Source organism: Takifugu rubripes, chromosome 7, assembly GCF_901000725.2.
Source record: "Takifugu rubripes chromosome 7, fTakRub1.2, whole genome shotgun sequence".
NCBI classification, from domain to species: domain Eukaryota; kingdom Metazoa; phylum Chordata; class Actinopteri; order Tetraodontiformes; family Tetraodontidae; genus Takifugu; species Takifugu rubripes.
Genome location: NC_042291.1, coordinates 10,139,418 through 10,159,920, shown reverse-complemented (window position 1 = coordinate 10,159,920; position 20,503 = coordinate 10,139,418). Strand labels below are relative to the sequence as shown.

The 20,503-nt window shown below is 41.8% G+C and overlaps 1 protein-coding gene across 3 annotated transcripts in view; it reads left to right on the top strand.

Annotated features, from left to right (window-relative positions):
* Positions 1–20,503, top strand: part of grb10b (growth factor receptor-bound protein 10b) — a 51,333-nt gene that overhangs the window by 545 nt on the left and 30,285 nt on the right. For 2 of the 3 annotated variants that reach the window (XM_011605443.2, XM_011605441.2), the window contains exons 2-3: positions 11,239–11,341; positions 15,927–16,023. In XM_011605443.2, coding sequence (XP_011603745.2) covers positions 11,291–11,341; positions 15,927–16,023 — 148 coding nt within the window. In that variant the 5' untranslated portion in view covers positions 11,239–11,290. The remainder of the gene's footprint in view (positions 1–11,238; positions 11,342–15,926; positions 16,024–20,503) is intronic. The other variant, XM_011605442.2, reaches the window with a different exon arrangement.

The following is a 20,503-nucleotide window of genomic DNA, read 5'->3' as shown; positions in this document are numbered from 1 at the left end:
TTTATTCATCCGCTTACCGGCTGACTTGCGGGCACTATTTTACCTAACCGCTGAAAAGCGTCAGGTCTTTTCCCTGCAGACGTTGCGATTCGGATCTCGCTTGGGGAACAGTATTTGGTTCCCAACAGGCTTGTTTACCATTGCGTAACAGCAGTCTACAGTGGCCCATAGCCTACTTTCTCTCCAGCAGGGCTCCAGCTCCCCGCCTTGCTCTGCCCTCAACTTAACACTGTGAATTTCACTGGCCCCTTCTTATCGCCTTCTGGCAGCGTTTGCTTTTGGGGGTGGGGAGGGCAAAGCAAGAGGCGTTTTCCAAGGGACACTCATAGATCCTTGCTGCATTGCATGTCAAAGGGCGGGGTGTTGTGGGGTGGGGTTGTGGGAGGGGGCGCTGTCTTCAGTGGATCTCCAATTGCAGGACTGTTAGGCTGCAACAAGTGTTTTTATCCTGGTTCCACAGGTAGAGATCACTGAATGAATGTGCTGTTGTACCAAAGTAGCTTCCACCATGTCGGGTAAATCTGAAATAATCTGCAATATGTACATTACATTCAAAGTCTAACATACCATCTGTTTACGTTTAACCATCATCTGAAAATGTAAGGGGTCTGCATGAATCTTCTGTAGCACCCGGCCTTCATGGTGCCATGACGTTCTCTCCTCTTGATGCTCTTTTGCACTGACATAATAAAGTTGGAGGGCATGCTGTCACCTCCCTCCTCTGCAGTGGTGATAGCCAAGCCATTATAGGCGTGTTTCCACTGCGGGAGTTCCTGGTAAACACTGGGCGCAGGAACTTTACAGGAACTGTTCCTCTCACTCTGGTCATGTCTTCACCGGGGTAGGCCTCCTGGCAACGTTGAGAGTTTTGATTGCCGCATAATCGTTGCGCGGCGGTCTTGACCATGGTGTCACCTGGACGAGCCACCAAAAGCAAAAGCCATAACAAAGAAAACAACAGCAGGCAAGAAGGTAAACATGGAAGGAGCTGAGGCGGCGTAACATTCTAAGAGAAAAAGTTACGCGACACAGCCTCTGTAGCGCTCACTAATGATGACTCGGTGAAAAATTCCTGACTGGAGCTGCCTTTTTGCATTAGTCGGAGATGAAAAGGTCTGGGCCCCCTTGAGGGTCGTCCAAGCGGGCACTTCCATGGAGCTCTGACAGAAGCAGTGACAGCGTGCCAAAAAAACCCACCACAATGGACAGAAGAGAAAAAAGATGATACACTTAAACGTTGCAATAACAAACTACATACTTACAGAACAGCTATTAATGAGAGAAGCACCGGATAAGGTGGGGCCTGATTATTATGGCAACAATGGTCTAATCCATTTGTTTTGTGGTCATTTGGGCTCTCCACCAAATCAATTTCTTCATTAGCTGCATGTGTTCTCTGCAGAAAGTTACTCAGGCACCCAAGTGAATGCTTCTTGGAACTATTGACGTAAGCCTGCGTGTGCACACGGAATACAGATTGAGGCTTCTGGTAGGCGTTTTAACTGAAAGAACACTATAAGTTCTTTCTTTTGTTTGCATACAAACACTTGTTAAAATAAGTTAAGTCTTATAAAGGAAACAAAGCCACAGGCTGAAGAGTGTCTGTCTGCATGGTCCTGGCATTTCTTTCATGTTTCACACAGAGATCTCCATTCTCACAGCCTGCTGCTCCTGACCGAAGCTGTCATGTGATCGGTGCTCTTTGGATGTATGTAAGCAGAGGTGAATGGTGCTTTACATTCTTAGCTCTGGAGAACTTATTTCATAGCGTCTGACTTTTCGAGCCGTCCCTTTGAGTGCGCGTCGCATCTGCTGAGCATTTGATGAATGCCTGCATCCTCTGACGCTCTGGTGCAATGACAGGAGAGCATCATGCAATTTCAACGCCCAGTCCTTTGCAATAAAAATGAATTTGTTACTTTCCCACAGTAAAAAATGTATATATTTTATAGAACTCCATCTGTTCAAATTCTGAGATTTGACGCACGTTTTACAGTCAGAACTGTTGACTTTAGGGTTTTATGGGCGGGGCCTGTGTGTTAGTGGGCACAATAGATTAACCTTAACTGAGCGTGTCTTCATGGGGTTGAGTGCATGTAGTGTTTGCACATGCAGCCCTTGAGATGGTTAAAATAAATATTAGCTTAATAAAAGTCTTTTTTGCAATGATGTGTTCTTAACTTTGCCACTGAAGTGAAACGTACATTCCGGGCTGCCACTGGCTTTTCAATCAACTGACAACTGACACTGGAGTCCGTAATGCACATGTACATCCTCCTCCTCACGTCAGCCTCTAAAGTGTGCGGTTGCTTCAAGACTAAAACATGCTACAGTGCAATATTTACTCTCCCAATTGTAACCAAGGATGATTTCTCTTTTCCTTCCCCCTGCCTGTTATTTCCTGCTATCTTTTATTTAATTATGTTGTGGCCACATCTCTGTGCACATGGCAACTGTTCCCGTTGCGATTTATTTCACCCTCTCAGCACCAGTCCTGCTATTTCAGGGCCATGATGGGTAAACACAGGCATGACGGGGCATGAACTTCATGACTACAGGCAGTGAAAAGGCTGCTGACTGCACATATTGCACATAATAATTATACCCACAATAAACCACACTCCACTTGCTGTAGAATTCAAAATCGTGTGTCTGGTCGAGATGGGTGTTTTAATTGAAATTAAGCCATAATTGCTCATTTCTGCATTTGCAACTTTTTAATTTATTTGCATGCGCCGGGCCGGCACTCAGTGTTAATATGTACACTCTTTTTACTAATACAGCTAACACAGTCACCTCATTAAAGGGACAGGGATGGATTGCATGTTTGCAAGCTTTCCATGTGGAGCTTTCATGTTATTCCCTTGTATATAGGGGTTTTCTCCAGGTAATGGGGTGGTCTATAGTCAAATTAATTTACTTATTTGAGAACTATCACCGTGCAAGTTATTTGTTTGTGTGTGCCCATCCGGGGATAACAATATAATACTGATGATAATAATCTGGTTGGCCAGAACAGCTGTTGTTAATTTAATTAAAATGCCTTCTCAATCACTGAGTAGTTTCTCATATTGGGTGGCCAGTTCCATTCTGCACAGTAAAGATTTGCCTTTTTTTCAGTGAGTGAATTAGTATGACTATTTCAGCTGCCATACACAGGGATAATGGGGAGCGCTACCCTAATAGCCGGTACTGGTTCTATAAGAGCTCGGGCTCATGCTTTAGGCAGCATTCCATTGGGTCTTGCGTCAGCCAGCAGTCATTCAGCACCAGTTAGTCAAGGCTTATACTCTGTTAATACCCCTCCCTGATGTCAGGGCACTATTAACCCAAGGCTGCTGGGTATCACAGTACAGTTCATGTCATTTGACTGAGACCAGCTGGATCCAAAAGTACTCTGAAATAGCACTTATGTAAAAGTTGGAGCCCACTTTTGTATGTGTGAAGGTTGGGTTTCTTTTTACTCGGTGGTGTAACACTTAAGAATTTTCTAATGTATGCTTTTGCCGTAAATGTCCCTTAATGCTTTGAGTTCCCACCTGTCTGTCCTATAAGAAAGCAGAGCAGCCTTTTTATTAAAAAAAATTAAACCAATGTCAACCACATTAACATATAGGAACCCTCAACATTGACAGCCCAATAAATGTGTCTTGTACTCGGCTCCTATTTTTAGTTGCTAATTTGTTCCAGCCTTTGGGGAGTAATTTCTAAACTAAACCTTTGCCAAGGGGAGATAAAAACTGGTGGTTTTCTCCTCTCTCCTTCATATAATAAACCTGTATCTGCTCTTCCATGTGGGGCCTAAGGTGATGCAATGCTTATTTGTTCAGTCACTAAAGTACACAGAGGTTTGACTTTCTCACTGTTTGGTGCAAGGCTAAAGGAGGATTTTACTTGGGATTTTGAAAAACCTCTGCCGGTTTTCACCAATATTACCCAGGGCAATAAAGAAAGCCTTTCCCTTTCCCTTCCAAATGGCTTTTCCTGAAAAAAGTCAGTGACGAGACTTTTCAGATTACCTGGAATTGTTGAGGGGCGGGTTTCTGTGCTGGAGAATTGTGATTGGTGGACCACACTTGCACCATGTTTACAGCTGCAGACTTGTTTATTGTATTCATACAAACTTTACTTTGAAAGGCACCAAAAGATACTTACAAGAATTGAACGAATGAGGTCCAGGCCTGTGTGACCTGTCAGAATCTAGGACTTTTTTATTGTAACACAGCCGTTGTGGTTATTCATTAGTGTATCTATGGCTGAACATGCACCAAGAGGCTGCTTATCCAAGCCAAGGTGTGTGTTTCAAACAAATTGCCTCTGTATCAGTAGAACTTGGGAGTCTTCCGTCAACTCTGAAGCACATTTTTGTATCATTTCGCTTCAGTTTCAGCCATTCTAGTCAAAAAGGACAGTCCAAAAAAGTTTTGTTCAGTAAATGGAGCCTTACTCGCTGAGCCGGTATGAACAGCTGTGAAACCCAGTTCACGCATGGGCCTTGTGCTCTATGGATGAAGAACATTGAGCCAGATGTAAACGGAATTAAAGGTTTGTGCATCTGTAATTTTAACAGCGTGTTGCTTCGCTGTCACTATGGAGATGGTGAGCACACATGCTCATTTGTTTGTTTATGCTTCCTCCAAGCCTTTGTCATCGACTGTCATGGAACATTTAAGTACACGCCAGGTGCAATCTGTTGGTTCAGTTCCAGCTTTTTGCACACGCCTATAAGAATTCAAAAGTTGACAGCTTGATGGCAGAATTACAGGGCGTTAAACAGCAATGAACATCGTGTCAGATAAGGTAAGATGTGCAATTAATGAGAATTCCCACCATTTTTTTTCCTTTCGAGGGCTCAGTGCTGCCAGTTTGGCGTTTATCTTAATCTCTGACCGTTTAAACGTGTCCCACCAACCCAGCTTCAATCTGCAATGCAAAATCAAAACAAACCATGGTTAGTTGGCTTTGGTAGATGCAACATACGATTAAAAAACAAAAAGAGCTTTCTTCCCCTCCCTGATATATTTCCCAGTGAAAAACCACAGAACAATAGAGGCATTTTTCTTTTCTTGAATTATAGTACTGTCCTAAACCTCATTCTGATTCCCTCTTGTGCTCTGGATATAGCACTTTTGGCAGTACATGTATGTTTTGTCATAAAAAAATTGTTCTTTGCCTTCTGGTTTTTCAGTTTTATGCTCAGACTTAGACATGATCAGGGCTCAAAGTGGTGTACCTTGGCACTTGTTAGCATTCATTAAAGTATGGAAGCGAAATAAATCTTGTTCTATTTTCCCAGCAAGTGGTTGCATGGAACATTTTTTTCCCTTTTGGAATTCAAATGTTTCACCAAAAAGCTTCCACCGGATTTGCTGCATTCTAAGAAATGACCCCTATCGTCGTCAACTTTGTCAAAACATTATTCAATGCAGACAGGTGTCGTTAAGACGGTGTGACAAGAAGGAGAAGCCATCTTTCGTAGCTTTAAGGGGCCGTCGTTGTTGCCAACTTGTGCACAAGCACAATCGCTCCCAAGCTCCATCCATTCATCTTTGCCATTGCATAAGACCAGTTCTCCCAAGCAGCCCAATGAAATCCTCATCCAATTAGGCACTGTCCATGTTTCCAAAAGGCCTTTCTCTCATAGACTGGTGCTATTCAGCCTCCCCCGGCATGACATCAGGCCCTCTCTTATAGCCCTACTTTACGCTCCTGCTCTCAAATAATGAAAGCTGCCAATTAATGACTAATCAACGTGTGTAACAAGCACATCCAGTGAGGAGCAACTACCATCTAATCGGCTGATTAAAACAGAAGACAGAGATGCTCTGTTCAACGCTCTTTCCCCATCTCTCACAGTGTTGCGGAAGCCACAACCAGACTACACACTCCAACAAGTTTGCTTCATGTTAATTCAAATAAGTTGTATTGTAATCTGAACAGCCCATAACTTTAATTGATACCCTGCGCTCTTTTCCAGGATATCATTTAATTCATTCTTTTTTTTCATCTCCATAAGAGGAAGGACTGTCCAGTTTTACTGCAGCATGATCACATTTCATGGAATGACTATTCCCAGACTGAAGCTGGTTTTGTCATTTTTGTACCCATCACTCATTTTAAGAGTTTTTTCCAGGAGTAAAGACTAAACATTCCCTCTGTCAGCCCATAGCTGCGTAATGCAATAAAACCAGGCACATTTATCTTTCCATCTATCCCATTTGCTGTCTCACGTGTCACGCCAAGGTCACAAAAGGAAGATTTGATTCCTGTCAGCATCAGGCCGAATGTTCTCACTGAAGCCGTATGTCTCATTTAAACATAAACAGTAGAATAATTGACCTCGACTCTCTTGGGGTTGCGTTACGGTCAGAATGTTCACTTTGGTGAACTCTACATAAGACTCCAGACGCCCAGTTGGATCTGTGCCATTTCTTGAATTAAGACATTTATGTTCTGAACTGGAGCGGTGTGGGATGAGGGTAGGAGTCAGGAAGGGGGGCTAGAAAAGGTTTTAGAGGAAACTGAGATACCCTGTGTGTCAGATACTACCAGTTTGTCACACTTGCACATCTTTACATCTATAGGATGTCCCCCATCCAATCACGTGATCAAAAACGGGTCTGATATTTCAGTGGCCAATCCAATAGGAATTAATTTTTCAACACTTCTGACCAATTTACAAGGTTTCACAACTTTTTTATTAAATGTAATAGTCCCTCAAAGCAGGTAACTTCCTGTCACCAGTTGGTGACAGTAGGTGCTACAAATATAACTCAATACCAATGCAGAGATGTTTTAAGTTACAGCTTGAATTTGTTCCTTTTTTACTGCATTGCCAAAGTATTGGATGGGCAGATATTCAAAATTAAAAGGACTCTGAATCGGGGGCAAAAACTTGATCAGGACATCCCTATGTATGGTTTGATATGCAGAATTACAGACCCTGCTTTTAATACACTAGGGTACTTTCTAACGTAATCCAGCAAATATTGGATAAATGTAGCTAAAAACAAAATATTCATGGTGTAGCAGTGGCTCTCTTTTATATATGAATAAATTGACTGGGGCTTGATTATTTGGCCTAAAATGATGTATTAATACACATTCCATGTCATGAAATTGGGGTTTCCCCTAAATGCTCATGCTTTAATTCACCAAGTATTCCCAGAATGGATAAAATGTGCCGCCTGCATTCCAACGATGATTGAGCAGAACAGAAAAACAACATGCTAAGCTGTGTCCAGTCCAATCAGATGAAGTCAATTTAACCCAGATGAACGCATTTTACAATTATACACAGGAAAAACAGTGGGCACAGCTGCACCGCTGAGTGTCACAGATGCAGCCTCTGAACTGTGTGGAGTTTTGGTTTGTGAGTCCACTTGTGCTCCCAGAGGTTAAAATTTGCTCCTAAGCAGAAAGAAATTGGATTGAGCAATCTCAACCCGGAGCTGATATGACAATGATAAGCCATCAGTATGTCACTTGTTCTATTTTGGTATAGAATATGAGCCAGGCACGAGAAACATGACAACTGCATCCATATCAGTATGTTCATCTCCAGGGCACCTCACCCACAAGATACAGTCATAGAGTTTGTTTCTGTTGAATATTTTTAAATGAGTCTAAAAAAAATGCCTACACTTGCCAAGTATACATGGCAATGAAGAAGATGAGGGACAGACAAACAGCTGGAATCGATACAGACCTGTAGAGACACAGACGGATAGGTTGTCTGTTGGGATAGACAAACCAGACCAACAGGCTGGCAGACCTAGGTGTGGAAAACCAAAGTGACATCTTGGTTTACAAGGCATGTTTGGCAGCGCAGCTCACAAGACATTTATTTTTAGGGTTGGCCTACAGTCGGAGGTTAAACGTTTAGTGTTTCTCTTGGGTGCGCTGAAAACAAAAATCTTGTACGTGCATTGCATAACTATTGACCTGACACCAGTATTTGTTTTATGATCATTTTATTGTCCTGTTCTAGTTTCCAACAGAGACCCAGTCGTGCTGCCTCCAAAGTCCTTTTAACATCCATTTTTGGTCTCTTCAGCTGGACAGATAATGATCCTTCCACCAGGTCAAAGAAGAGAAGCATTCAGTCCATTGCTCCTACCACATCAATTAGGCTTTACTTTATATAGCCTGGGTTGGTAACAGTTTCACACCTTGTCTTTTTGGCTTTCCCTGCAGCGATTATCACCCTGGGATGTCAAAGTTGGACCCATTGGATAAGAGCACATTAACCCCTCATCTGACTTTTGTTCACCATGACCTGCCATATTCTTAACACCAATACATACCACAATGTAAACAAGGCGCAGTTGTGTTATTTTTGGAGTGAAGTTTGCTTTCAAACCAGTACTGGTTCATCATTTCCATGCGGTAACTAATTAAGGTCGCAGTGTGTTATTGTCTCAAGCAGTTGCTAAGTTAAACAACAATGTTGGCAGTGTCGTATCTATTCATAAGGTCTTTTCTGGTTGACATATGCATCATATTAAGAATTATTAACAGATACTGTTGACTCAAGTAAAGGATAGCTTCAGCTGAATGACGCTGGCATTTAAGTTGTTTCCAGCTCATTAAATGCAAATTTCATACAGTATAGCCTACTCTTAGCTGTTTCCTAGAGCAGCAATATATATTTACAGTGGCTAAATATAACAGTATTAGCATAATAGCATATATCACTGTAGATCTAAATGTAAATAATCTAAATAGATCCCATGTAGGTGTGTTTGTACCAAAATGGCTACATTAGAAATTATATATAACATGTCAGTATTTCAAGGAGATAAATTAAGGGTTTTGATTGTGGTTTTAAAAATAATTTTTCAGTTCTAATGCAGTTTATTATGGTCCTTTGCGTGTCTTTCTTGTGTGAGGGCCTGACTCCTGAAATCTAACAGTCAAATACTTTAGTCAGCAAGCGTGCAACTCTTAATGAAAGGTCTTTTTGAGATTTTAGACCAATGTTAATTTGTTTTGTTTTTGTTGTAAACTGTGTGCCTGTAAATGATTCGTAAATGACGAGCTGCACTTGCATGCCAGCCGCCTGGCCACACGCATGGACTGGCGCGGTAACACGCACGCACTCACATTTCTGGCAGGTCCTTTGAGGGGGTTCCATTGAGTGTGGTGCCAAGTTCTTTGTTTAGAATGCTTTCATTGTTGGTTATCACTTGCAAGCCCAATTTTGGAATTATCAAAAAAAAAAAAAAGGATTCGGGATTAAGGCAAGGCTTCAGAAATTAAGAAATGGGGATACAGAAGGGCAGGGGGAAGTATTTTTAGCTTTTGCAAAAAATAAAAAGGTAGGAAAAAGTGAAAAGTGATAAAAGAAAAACTGTATTTACTGTAAGTTTCTGATGCTGACTTTCATCAGGGGGCAAATCTGTAAAAGAACAATCGATCTCTATCAACTATTAATCATCAAAAAGATTTGATGAGCTGTTGCTATGATAATCACAGCTTGTCCCGCTGTTAGATATGAGAACTGGTGAACATAAGGGTGTTTTTTTTTTTTTTAGCTTGATTAGTGTGTAAATTAAACTATGGTTGAGGTAGGGGAAACGTTGTCAATGTCCATGATGTCTTCAATCTCTGCATCAGCAAAAACCCTCACCCTGATTAACTTATAGGTCCATCTATAATAATGGATGATGCTGTGCAGACTAAATTCATGCATAGAGTGGATGACGATACATTGCTTAATAAGTAAAACAATCACATTGTGTTTCTTGGTCAGTGGCCAGCAGCGCTGCAAAACACACCCACAGCACATTTTTAGATAATAGATCGTCAGGCCCAGCCTGTGGCCAAAACATCTGAGGTCTTTGCCAATTAATCTGATCACCGTCAGACTAGGACAGGATCAGAATATACAGTTGCATGTTGACAGGTTGAAAAAGGACATCAGATTCACTAGGATACGAGCTCCTTCATGGACATGGATTTTTAAGACAACTTCCAAACATTCAAACTCCAGAGATTAAGCACTTTAGAGTTCCTTTTTCTTTGATCAAGTTTGATCTGGTATGTAGATCTTGCTTTATCCCAGTGTCTCACCCACCTCTGCCCTGTGTGTGGAAGGTGGTGATTAGGATCTCCCATTTTCCTTTGTAGCACGGCCTGTTGATCATCTGTCTGAACTTGGAGCTGCTCGTCACTTGCCTTATCCAGTGGCACTGGACTGATCCTATCATCACACACTCGCACTTTCTAAGCAAGAGCATGGAGCTCTGTGCTCCTCAGAACTAAATATAGAGGCATTAAGGCCCACATGCACATGCAAGGAATATGTAAACACAAACAGTACACGCTTGCATGAAAGCCATGTACAGGCAGAGACAGACACACTGTACTACCTCAAGGGCAGCCCGTTCACAACCGCTGAAGCAAACATAAGATAATATTAGCCATCTGTAAAATGGCAAGGCTTATTTTAAAAATATCTCCCGGGGGTCACAAACTGCTGCATAAAAGGCCAGCATAGTTATAAGTGTGCACTATTTGGTTCCAAATATACCCTGGGGCCTAATTTTAGACTTGGAGAAGTGCCTCTGGGATATTTTGGGCCACTGTTTACAGGTGTTTATTCGGGGGCAGCAGTGCCAAGAGGTTAATAGGATGCCCACTTTAAGAAGTTCACATAGACTAAAGTCTGTGTTGTTGAATTTGTGGTTATTTTGGCCCAAGGATGGTCAAGACAGGAGAAGTTTAGAGTAGAAGTCCCCCGTGGTGTAATTTCTATTGCAGTTACAGAATGTTTATGAACCAAGGGCCCAACCTTGCTGTTTGTATCATGTAGTGAAATGTTGTCAAAGTGTTTAAACATTAAACTTGGTGAGATAAATGAACCAAACAATTGTATTTTACGTTGGCTGCAATGTAAACACGAAATATATCACACTACAGATTACCTCATGGTCAAGTTAATGTCTTTAAAAAGCTAGTCATTTTTGTAATATCAGTACATTTTAATGTACATCTCCCTGGAAATCTGATTCAAACTTTCCAGCATAAGAAAGTACACCAAACACTAATCCAGCAACAGTGTTTTCAGCGATTGCTGATGTTTCCTGTGTCTGACATACTCTGTGCTATATCTGTCTTCTGAGAACTTGTCACACCCCTCTTCTTTTTCCGCCTTTACACGAACACCATCCTTCTTCCCCTCCTGTTTCAATTTGCCCCACTAATCTTCATTTGTCTGCTGGTTTTCCTCTGCAGGCAAACAATTTTCATCCAGGCAAATTGGGCAAAAAGCTGAGAGACGTGAAACATGGCTGTGGCCGGATGTCCGGATTATTTCCTGCACCACCCCAAATATCAGGTAACTTTGAATTTCCTCTAAGGCACGTCTGGCACATTTTATTTCAACCATTTTATTGGCAGTAGAAATAACACTAGAGCTCAGTTTTTATCCGTAGAACATGGCCCACATGAGGATGTTTTACCCTGAGGTGGTTGTGAAATTTGAACCATTTGCCTGTACAAGCAGGCCACCTGTTTATTTATACATCTACACTAATAATAAACTGACAAAAATGCACTCAAGGTCGCACAGATTTGCTGACAAATAGCTGTAGTGTGTGGTTTTAGGTTACGGAGGCAGTCGCCAACAGTTCGGCCTTTTTCAGCCTTGATGAATCTTTAAAAGCTCTGCTATCTCCATTAGTGTGTGCACTGCACTGTAAGTCTTAGAGTACCGTAGTTCAAGATGGACGCAAAGGTTTCTTTTGGATAATGCTTTTGGGAAACAGACATTTAGTTCTAAGCAAACATGTTGGTTTGCCATATTACATAAAACATAAGTTCTATCGCTAGAGTGCAAAGCGCCCAAAGAACAGGGAGAGCACTGCCAATAATTCATGTCAATTATAATTCTGTGTATGACACAAAAAGTGATATCACCCCAGTAAAAACAACTGTCTTGTCCCAGATTAATTTATACCATACACTGTAGAAAACAGGGCCCAAACAGTTTTATTAAAATGGGAACATGTTTCTCTCATCATCTGGGCCAAACCCACGCCCTTTGACCTGAGCACTAGTATTGGACACAGAGTTCAGTTGGCCTAAGTTTAAGTCAACAGAACCTGAAGATTCACAGCTGACATTGTCTTATTTTCTGCCCACATTTGCTGCAAAAGTGTATTTTTCGGGAATAATGCATTCACTAAATTGAAGTTTGCGTTCACCGCAGGACCGTGGCGCTCTTTCACTTTTGCCACTGATTGACACACTTATATGGACACACACTCAATTTTCTGTTTGCTCGCTGCGCATTCAGGCTTAAACAGATGTACCTTGACTTGCTGAATGAGAAACCCATTCAGTACAAAATTCCAGGGTTAAGGAAGATTTTAAAAAAAAAAACCCCGTTAAAAACGCAGCTGCAGCAGAAACAGATTTGAGTGGAGATAGCATTCAGCTAAACCCCAGCTAATGCCATAGTGTGGCAAATCTGATGTGCGAAAATAGGTCTGTGAGGACCTTTTACTATTTAAAAAAGGTAAAGAAAAAAAAAAAGGTGTCTGTACCTTATGTCATCACTTTTATTCTGCTGAATAAACAACCGTGACTTATAGTGGATGCTTTCAGTCTTCACAGTTTGGTTAACTTGAGCTCCTTTTCAAGTATGAATATTCTATTTTATTTTCAGGAGGATTTTTTTTTTTCAAAAGTAATTTTATAGCCAAATTCCAAATTGATGTTTAGATTCAGTTTCGGAGTGTTCCTCTGTTCCCTGGAGACAGTTTAGGGGTCATGGAAGAGGTGGAAACTCATTCACAGCTTTTTCTCATGTACATGGATTATCATTCTGTATTTTATTGGTGACAATGTTTGCCTTCATGGGTTATATAGACCAGCCATTAGCTCCTTAGATTTGGCTACTCCTTAAAAATGTCAAATATTTGCTGGTTCCAGCTCCCTAAATGTATAGAAGGTTGTTGGTTGGGTAAAAATTCTTCTTAGAATTATTCTACATTTTGAAATGAATCTATTGAGAAAATCAGTTGATTTTTAAATATGGTTAATGCTTCTGCTGAATTATTAGCAGCTCACATGTTCTTTACTAGTGTAGAATTATTAAGAAAACATTCACTAACCTAAAGAGGGCAAATTTTGAAATTGTTTCCCATAAAACACTTAACCTCAGTTAATGCTATACTGCAGTATACCATTGAACAGCACGTACGCGTCTCGGCTGCTCAGTGGCAGCAGCTTCAGCTGAATTTTTACTGCATGAAGAGATGAATGAAGCTTCAGCGGTTTGCCGCCCTCTGATTTCATCTTGGTTAATTATGTAGAATGGGATTTCCACTGGCTGTCTACTGATCATGTGCTGCATTGTCTTGGGTTTTTTCTGCTATTGCCGTCAGCAAGAAGCAGGTCCTGGACCCAGGAATGAGTTTTCAAAGCCTTCTGAAAATATCCAACTCTGACAGGAATGGAAACTGCGATTTTCAGCTGCTTCACTTCAAATGTTGTTGAGCCTAAAGTCTGTAGCTCTTAGCAGAAGAAACTCTTCCTCACTTCTAACCTCAGTCTGACCCCATGTTAAGGTGCAACCTTGACGTGCGTGTCCCCCCCCCCCGCCTCGAGTTCCCTGATCTTCAGATCATTGTGTCTTTTCTGATTTCAGTGTGTCGGGTCTTCTCCTGACTCTTTTTCAAAAAGCTGAAAGTTTGACAGACCACTGAGAGCAATTTGAAGTTCCTGTCAACTTGATCAAAAAGAAAGAGCCCTATATATGCTACTTGACTGAACCCAGCCTATGTTCGCTCCCGCTTTGACTCCTCTGTAGAAACCTAAGTGACTTATGCGCCTCTGTGTGCGAAACCAAAGCAGTGGAGTAAGAGAAAACTCAAGATTAAGAGACACGGTGCATCTGCGTGTTAGCAGAATGCCATCAATGTTGTAGCCATGACCTTATAGGGCTCACCATACTGTTAAAGCTAGTTAGGGAGAAATTGGCTATGCATTATGCTAAATTTCCAGAATCTATAGGATTTACTTTCTGTCAACTGTCTATAGATTACTATGAATAAAAAGCTGTGCTTCAATGAATATATTTGTGTGTGTGTGTGTCTGTGTGTGTGTGTGTGTCTGTGTTTGTGTGTGTGTATGTGTGTGCTTGCATATAGTTCCAGACAACCATTCAAAACAACATTGAGGACCAGTATATCTTGTGAAAGAGTTGTACTTTTTTTGCTCATTGGAGCTGAACCATGACCATCCTGCCCTCAACACACACATGTTTGTCGTGCTGTACCGTCCCTGACCCACCAACCAAGCCTCCCCAGTACTGTTTGGGTGGCTGGGTAGGGATCAGTCACAGTCTGGTAGCTGTGGTCCCAGATGGTCAGTGTTGATGATTGGGTTTATGCCCCATACACAAATGCATCTGCTGTTTTGTTTTTTACATTTCAAATGAGTCCCATTAAACTACAAAATCTCTTTTTTTGGACGCAGCAGAGACCACATAAAGCCAATAGAGACAATGCAAAGATGGAACAATGCAATGTAATGATTGGATGCGGTTGGGTTGGTTTATATAGAGGGAAGTTTAGGAGGGTGGCAGTGGACAGAGCTACACTGGCGTTGAACTTCCAGTTATATCCAGCTTAGATTGAATGTTCCCACCAGTGTGGAGGTCTACGCAGGGCACTATAGACTTGTTGAGTATCAAAGCTTAAGATTTTGCAGGATTATATATTTCCAAACTGTTGCACTGAGCCCTTGTTGCGAAGAATTGAATCATCAGAGTGGAATTCTGCTTTTAGTTTTCACAGTGAGTCACTTCCCTTTGAACTTTTCATGCACTCTCCTTCAACAGCAAAGGTACTAGAAAAGCGTGTTTTTACTTTTATCTGTTTCTTCACACAGTCATCTATGTTGCACTTACAAGTGAATTATTCGGGAAAAGAATTGAGCAGCTCGCGGCATAAAATGCGCAAATGGAGAATGAAGAATGTCCAAGAGTTTCCAAAACCAGCTGGAAAGTGGCTGTTATTTACATAGCTTTGGGTTTTGTACTGCTCAGGGTTAGCCCTTGAAGCAAGCATGGAAGAAAAGTTTTTAAGCATTTCTAAATTGGTTTGTGTTGGATGTTATCTGAATGCATCTAAGGCTCCAAAAAATAAGTGCATGATGGTTTGCTGTACAGTCATTTTTTATTCTGTGTAACTCGCTGCCTCAGAGGCAGCAAAGATAACTCAGACTGATCATACCCCCCCCCCTCCTCTTGTTGCAAAGAAAATTAGAGTAATTAAAGAGGGGGGAAAGTTGTGTAAGAGAACCAAGCCTGGCTGCTATTGTCTGACACCACTCTTTAGAAGGCAGAACAAATGAGTGCAGCAACTTTAATCATATGATCAGGGCGCTCTGCTGCGTTACACTTTGTTTGTTCTAACTGCAGGGGTATGTCCGAGTACGTCCTGTTCCCACTCCTGCTGTTAGGCCCTGCAGAAGAAACTGCATACTCACAAAATGGCTGACCAAAGTCCTCTTTGGTGGCAGCTCTTAAGTGGTAGCAGCAAATCAAAATGTTTCAAAACTCTATTCTTTTTTTCTGGCCAGTTGTTGGGCCTCAAACTATGAGAAAGAGTAAGGATTAGGATGTTAAATCGTATCATCTACTGCAGAAAACACCTTTTGTTCCCCATCTCAGCAAATTTAAGTCTGGTTTCCTTTTTGGTTATTTGTTGTATTAATTTTTCCCAAGGTCTCTGGTTTTGATTAATAAAATCTACAGGTTGACACACCTTTAAATCCAATAAGGAAAGATCAAATATGAATTCTACTAGTTTCTACAATAATCCAATAATGATCTCTGGAGTTAAAGATTAAATTTGTGTGTACAGAAGACTTCCCATTGAGCTGAAATGGCTGTTTTATTTACTCTTTCTCAGCAGGACAATATCGACCGGTCATCCAATCACAGACAGGCTGACCTTATTGGCCCCGCCTTCCAGCAAACAGCCCATCGGAGTTCTCCTAACCATCAAGGTTGGTATTCAAATGCAAGTGCGTGTGGGTGTGATGTAGTCAGAGTTAACCTTTTCTGTAGTTGGTGCAGTAGTCTTGCTGTGCAGTTTCCTGACGTGTTCATACAACTGACCTTTGTGTATCTGTTGTCTCAGCACAGTGTTGTGAGCAGCTTGCTGCTCATTATTCATCGAAGGGTCAAGGGTGGATAATATATATTTCGGTCTCTTTGAGCTGTAAACATTTCTGCAGTTCAAAGGGTGATGTGCACGGACACAGGGTGCAATTATAATTATGTTGTTTATCTAATTGTGCCGTACAGGATTCATCCAAGACAATCGGAGCATGAGATTTAAGCACAATATTGGCTCAGCATGGGAGGTAAGGGCGGGGAGTCTGCGAGGACTCGGTGATTGAATTAGAACGCTTGGGCCTGGCATGGGAAATAAATGGAGCAGAAATTACATTGTCATTTTTTCATTATTGGCCCGGAAGGAGGGAAATGAGAAGGATAACAAAGGCAAATGTTTAAACTTGGAAAACTTTTTTAAACACTTCCAGAATAGTGATATTCTTCATGGTGTGGCAGATTACCAGTCACCCATGATACGTATTACTCTTATAGTCATCACCCCAATTGCAACTATAGTTGCATATTACACATTTGTTAAAGGTTAACCCTAACCCTTCCAGCCACCAGTCTTTGCTAACTTGTTTATTTACTGATCCAAATTGGTATCATTTTAGCAATGGCTCACTAAAAGTCACATAAAAAAAACAAACCTTGCTGACATTATTACCCTTGTTTTCTCATAAAACCACTCACCCATTCTTGTAGGACTGCAACTGAGCTTAGGTGAGCTTAGCTTACTGTGCTTGCTTCAAAGCTAAAGTCCTAAACCTCTTAATTTTGGAGGGAACAGCACAGCTTTGTCAGAACAGGGCTTGTTGTTTTGTTTGGAATGAGATGGAGTTGATGAGCTTATGGAGGCATTTGAATTCTACGAGTAGTTTCTCCACGTGAGGTTTCAGCCATGTGAACTCTAAATCGCTAAACCTGAATTAACCCTGTGCAGACTTGTTTGACGAAAAGGAATGATAAAGATTCCCTTTGGAATTTTAGGAAAATAGATATTTTAGATATATATTTTAGATTAGACATTTTTTCAAAGTTTATTTACATCGAGAGCAGAACTTCAACTTCTGGACTGAGGTGGGAGCCAAAGTGTAAAAGAGGAAAAGATTAGAGAACATTGCATAAGATTTACACTGCCACTCAAGTTGTTGATATTTTTTAGATCAAATTAGCTTCCTTGAGATTAGATTGTGAATTCAATGGGCATTAACTCATGCAGACATGCACCAATGACAGCTTGCTGTTTAGTTGTGTGTTCGTCTATGCAGTGTGATTAGAGGACGTCTCAGATGGACAAGACAGGCTGCTAGGTAACAAATCCCATCAATAGCACCAATGCATTACAGTCATTTTATGTCCTGGCTCTGAGGGGTGGGGGTGGGGAGTGCTGACCATCCATGATCTCAGGCCTTGAAATGACACTCCCACCTCGAATTTTTCCAGTTATGCCTCTGTAGGTGGCACCTTACATGCCAAGATACACTCTTGTTGTTTAGGGTTAGGTGCAAGGTGATGTGAAATAAATCAGCCTATTTCTTGCACATGCATTTAAAAAAAAAAGCCCAAAACAGTGCAATGAGGCATTTGGGTGGTAGAATCAGAAAGTAAAAACATACAGCAAGACCCCAAACCTGGGACTTCCTGGACCTTTGTGTTCCAATGCTTCCTGGGCTTCATGTCATCCCTCCCTCCGTTCAACCCTCCCACACTCTCCCACCAGGAGCCTTGGCCCCAAGGGTGTGCACATGCTTGTGTGTGTGTGTGTGTGTGTGTGTGTGTGTGTGTGTGTGTGTGTGTGTGTGCGTGTGTGTGTGTGTGTGTGTGTGCACGTGAATGCTTGTCACCACAGAGGTATTGTACTCTCCAGTGCAGAGCCACGCTTTGCAGTTTAGATGTGCTCTGTCTATACTCCCACTGATCCCTTTGAATGAAAACGCCTCTGCTGGGCTTGTTTTCAGAGCCTGTCTATCCCCCTGTGCTTTCTTTCTCACCCCCCCTGGCCGTTAAATGATGCACTGTATACCACTTACATACCCGTTTCTGCAGAAGCTTTGCCCCTCATCTTTTTTTTTTTTTTTTCACCCAGCAGGAATAAATTAAGAATGTAGAGACCACATTTCTGTGTTGAGAGAAGCAAAATCGGGGAGCCGTTTGGTTCTGCTGTCAACACAATTAACACATTTTGGCCATGCCTTGATGCTAATATTTTGGAAAATGGTTAAATGGCTCTTATGTACATCATTCAAGATTTTCAGACAATGAAATCGGATTTTTGATACATATTTGGTCAGTCATCGGTTCTCTTTGTTTAAGTAAACACACTAAATAGATTTATTTATTGACTTGTGGCGTTTCAACTGAGCTTACTGACTGTTTTCATGTGTTAAGCATCAGTTTTTAGGTTCAAGGGAATACATTCTGTAAAAACACGGCCAAGCAAAACAAAACAAACCAAAATTCACGTGGTTTGGGGCCATGGGCTTGTTAAAACAAGAAAATTTTTACATTATTTAAGGGGAAATGATTCACTTATATTCAGCATTTGATAAAGTGGTTATCATACAAGTAGAACACAGATTTTTTTATGATAAAACATACATACTACATACTACAACTGTCATCAGCCCAAAATTCACACGCCAGTGTTTAAGCCCCAGAGTTACACACCCACCCTCTCTGCCAGATTGTTTGTGTATTGTGACTAGTTTTCCATCACTATTTCTCAGACCGATTCCTCATTCTTGAACCTGCCTGCTCCTGACCTGCCTGGCTCACATCCCCAGTAAAATACTCGGCTCGATCAAGTGAGGGTTGCTCCTTGCCTGGTTCTTGTCCGACTGATTGTCTTTCTTTGGAACAGATTTGTCTTCTGTTTATGTATTTGGCTTCTGAAGTACGGATTAATTTACTGGCGATCCACAGTTAGGGTTCCAATATTGTCGAACCCTAATTGTATTTATTCGAAATTTACTTCCAGCTACAGACTTGCTTGCTGTACTTTCTGGATCATCTACTACACCTTGACTGTTTGTGTGTTGCATTTGGGTCCATTTGTGACCCAATAACAGTACAGTCTGGTCAAACCATGGACCAGTGGACACTTCTCTTGCACAAAACCGCTATGACAGGATCAAGGATGCTCTTCAGTAGGAATTGATGTTGTTGCTCTGGCAAGTAAACCTTCTATTGGCACTCGGGCTCAGTCCATAGAGGAAGTGAGAGTTAAGGCACAGATAATTGCGATGGTGGTGATGGGAATAGCCAATGCCGTTTCCTCGTCAGTTTCAGCAGCTCCTCCTATTTCATCACCTGCATTCTGGAACCAATCTGGGACAGCCGCACTCAAGTCACACTGGGGGAGCATCAGCATTGACAGGAGTTCAACTTCTGTATTTACTGTGGTCAAGCAGGCCATTTTGTGTCCGCATGTTCAGTGAAAGGACATAGTTCACTATCCTCTGATCACATGCACCGCATGTTATCACCACCTTTATAGACTCCAAGTCCGATGAGACCAGTAGAGACGAGAATCTTGCCCGCTAGCTGGGGATAGTTTGACTCCCTCCTTCTCGCCCAATCTCTGCTAGTTCTCTGAATGGAAGTTGGCTAAAGTACACACCAGACTGCTTCTGTCTGGTACACACCTCACAACCATCCAGTTTTTTCTTTTCCCATCACCTCATCTGCTGTCCATCCTGGGTTATCCTTGGCTCCACCGCCACAGTCCACATAATGACTGAGCCAATGGAGCCATCTGTGCATGGGGAACATCTGGCCATCGGGTCTGCCTCATCCCCCATCCACACCACCTTTATGTGTCCCAGGCAATGCATGTGCAAATACCATGACCTCTGTAAGTACGGCCAAGGCCACATCATTGCCAACATATTGGCCTCACGACTGTACTACTGCCAAGGTTTTCCATGCTCCCAAATGAAGGTTCAGCTTAACACCCATCCGATCTGGAGTTTTCAGTTTGTGCTGGAGGTGGATGCTTTACATGTAGGTGTGGGGGCCATCCTGTCCTAATGTTTTAAGATGGACCATAGATTCCACCCTTAAGTCTTCTTATTCCACCATCTGTCATCTGCTGAAAGGAATTCCATCAGCAATCAGAAGCTCTTGCTGGAATTAGAGGAATGACACCACTGGATAGAGGGTGCCCATTAACCTTTTCTCATTTAAACTGACCACACGAACCTGGAAACTTAATGGTCTTTTAATTTTACCAGGTGCAATTTCACCCTTTCTTATCACTCAGGTTTCCATAATATCAAGCCAGATGCTCTCTCAAAAGTTCCAGACAGAGGAGGATCCTGTCAAGGGTGTCGCTTCCAAGCAGACATGTTTGCTTCTGACGATGTT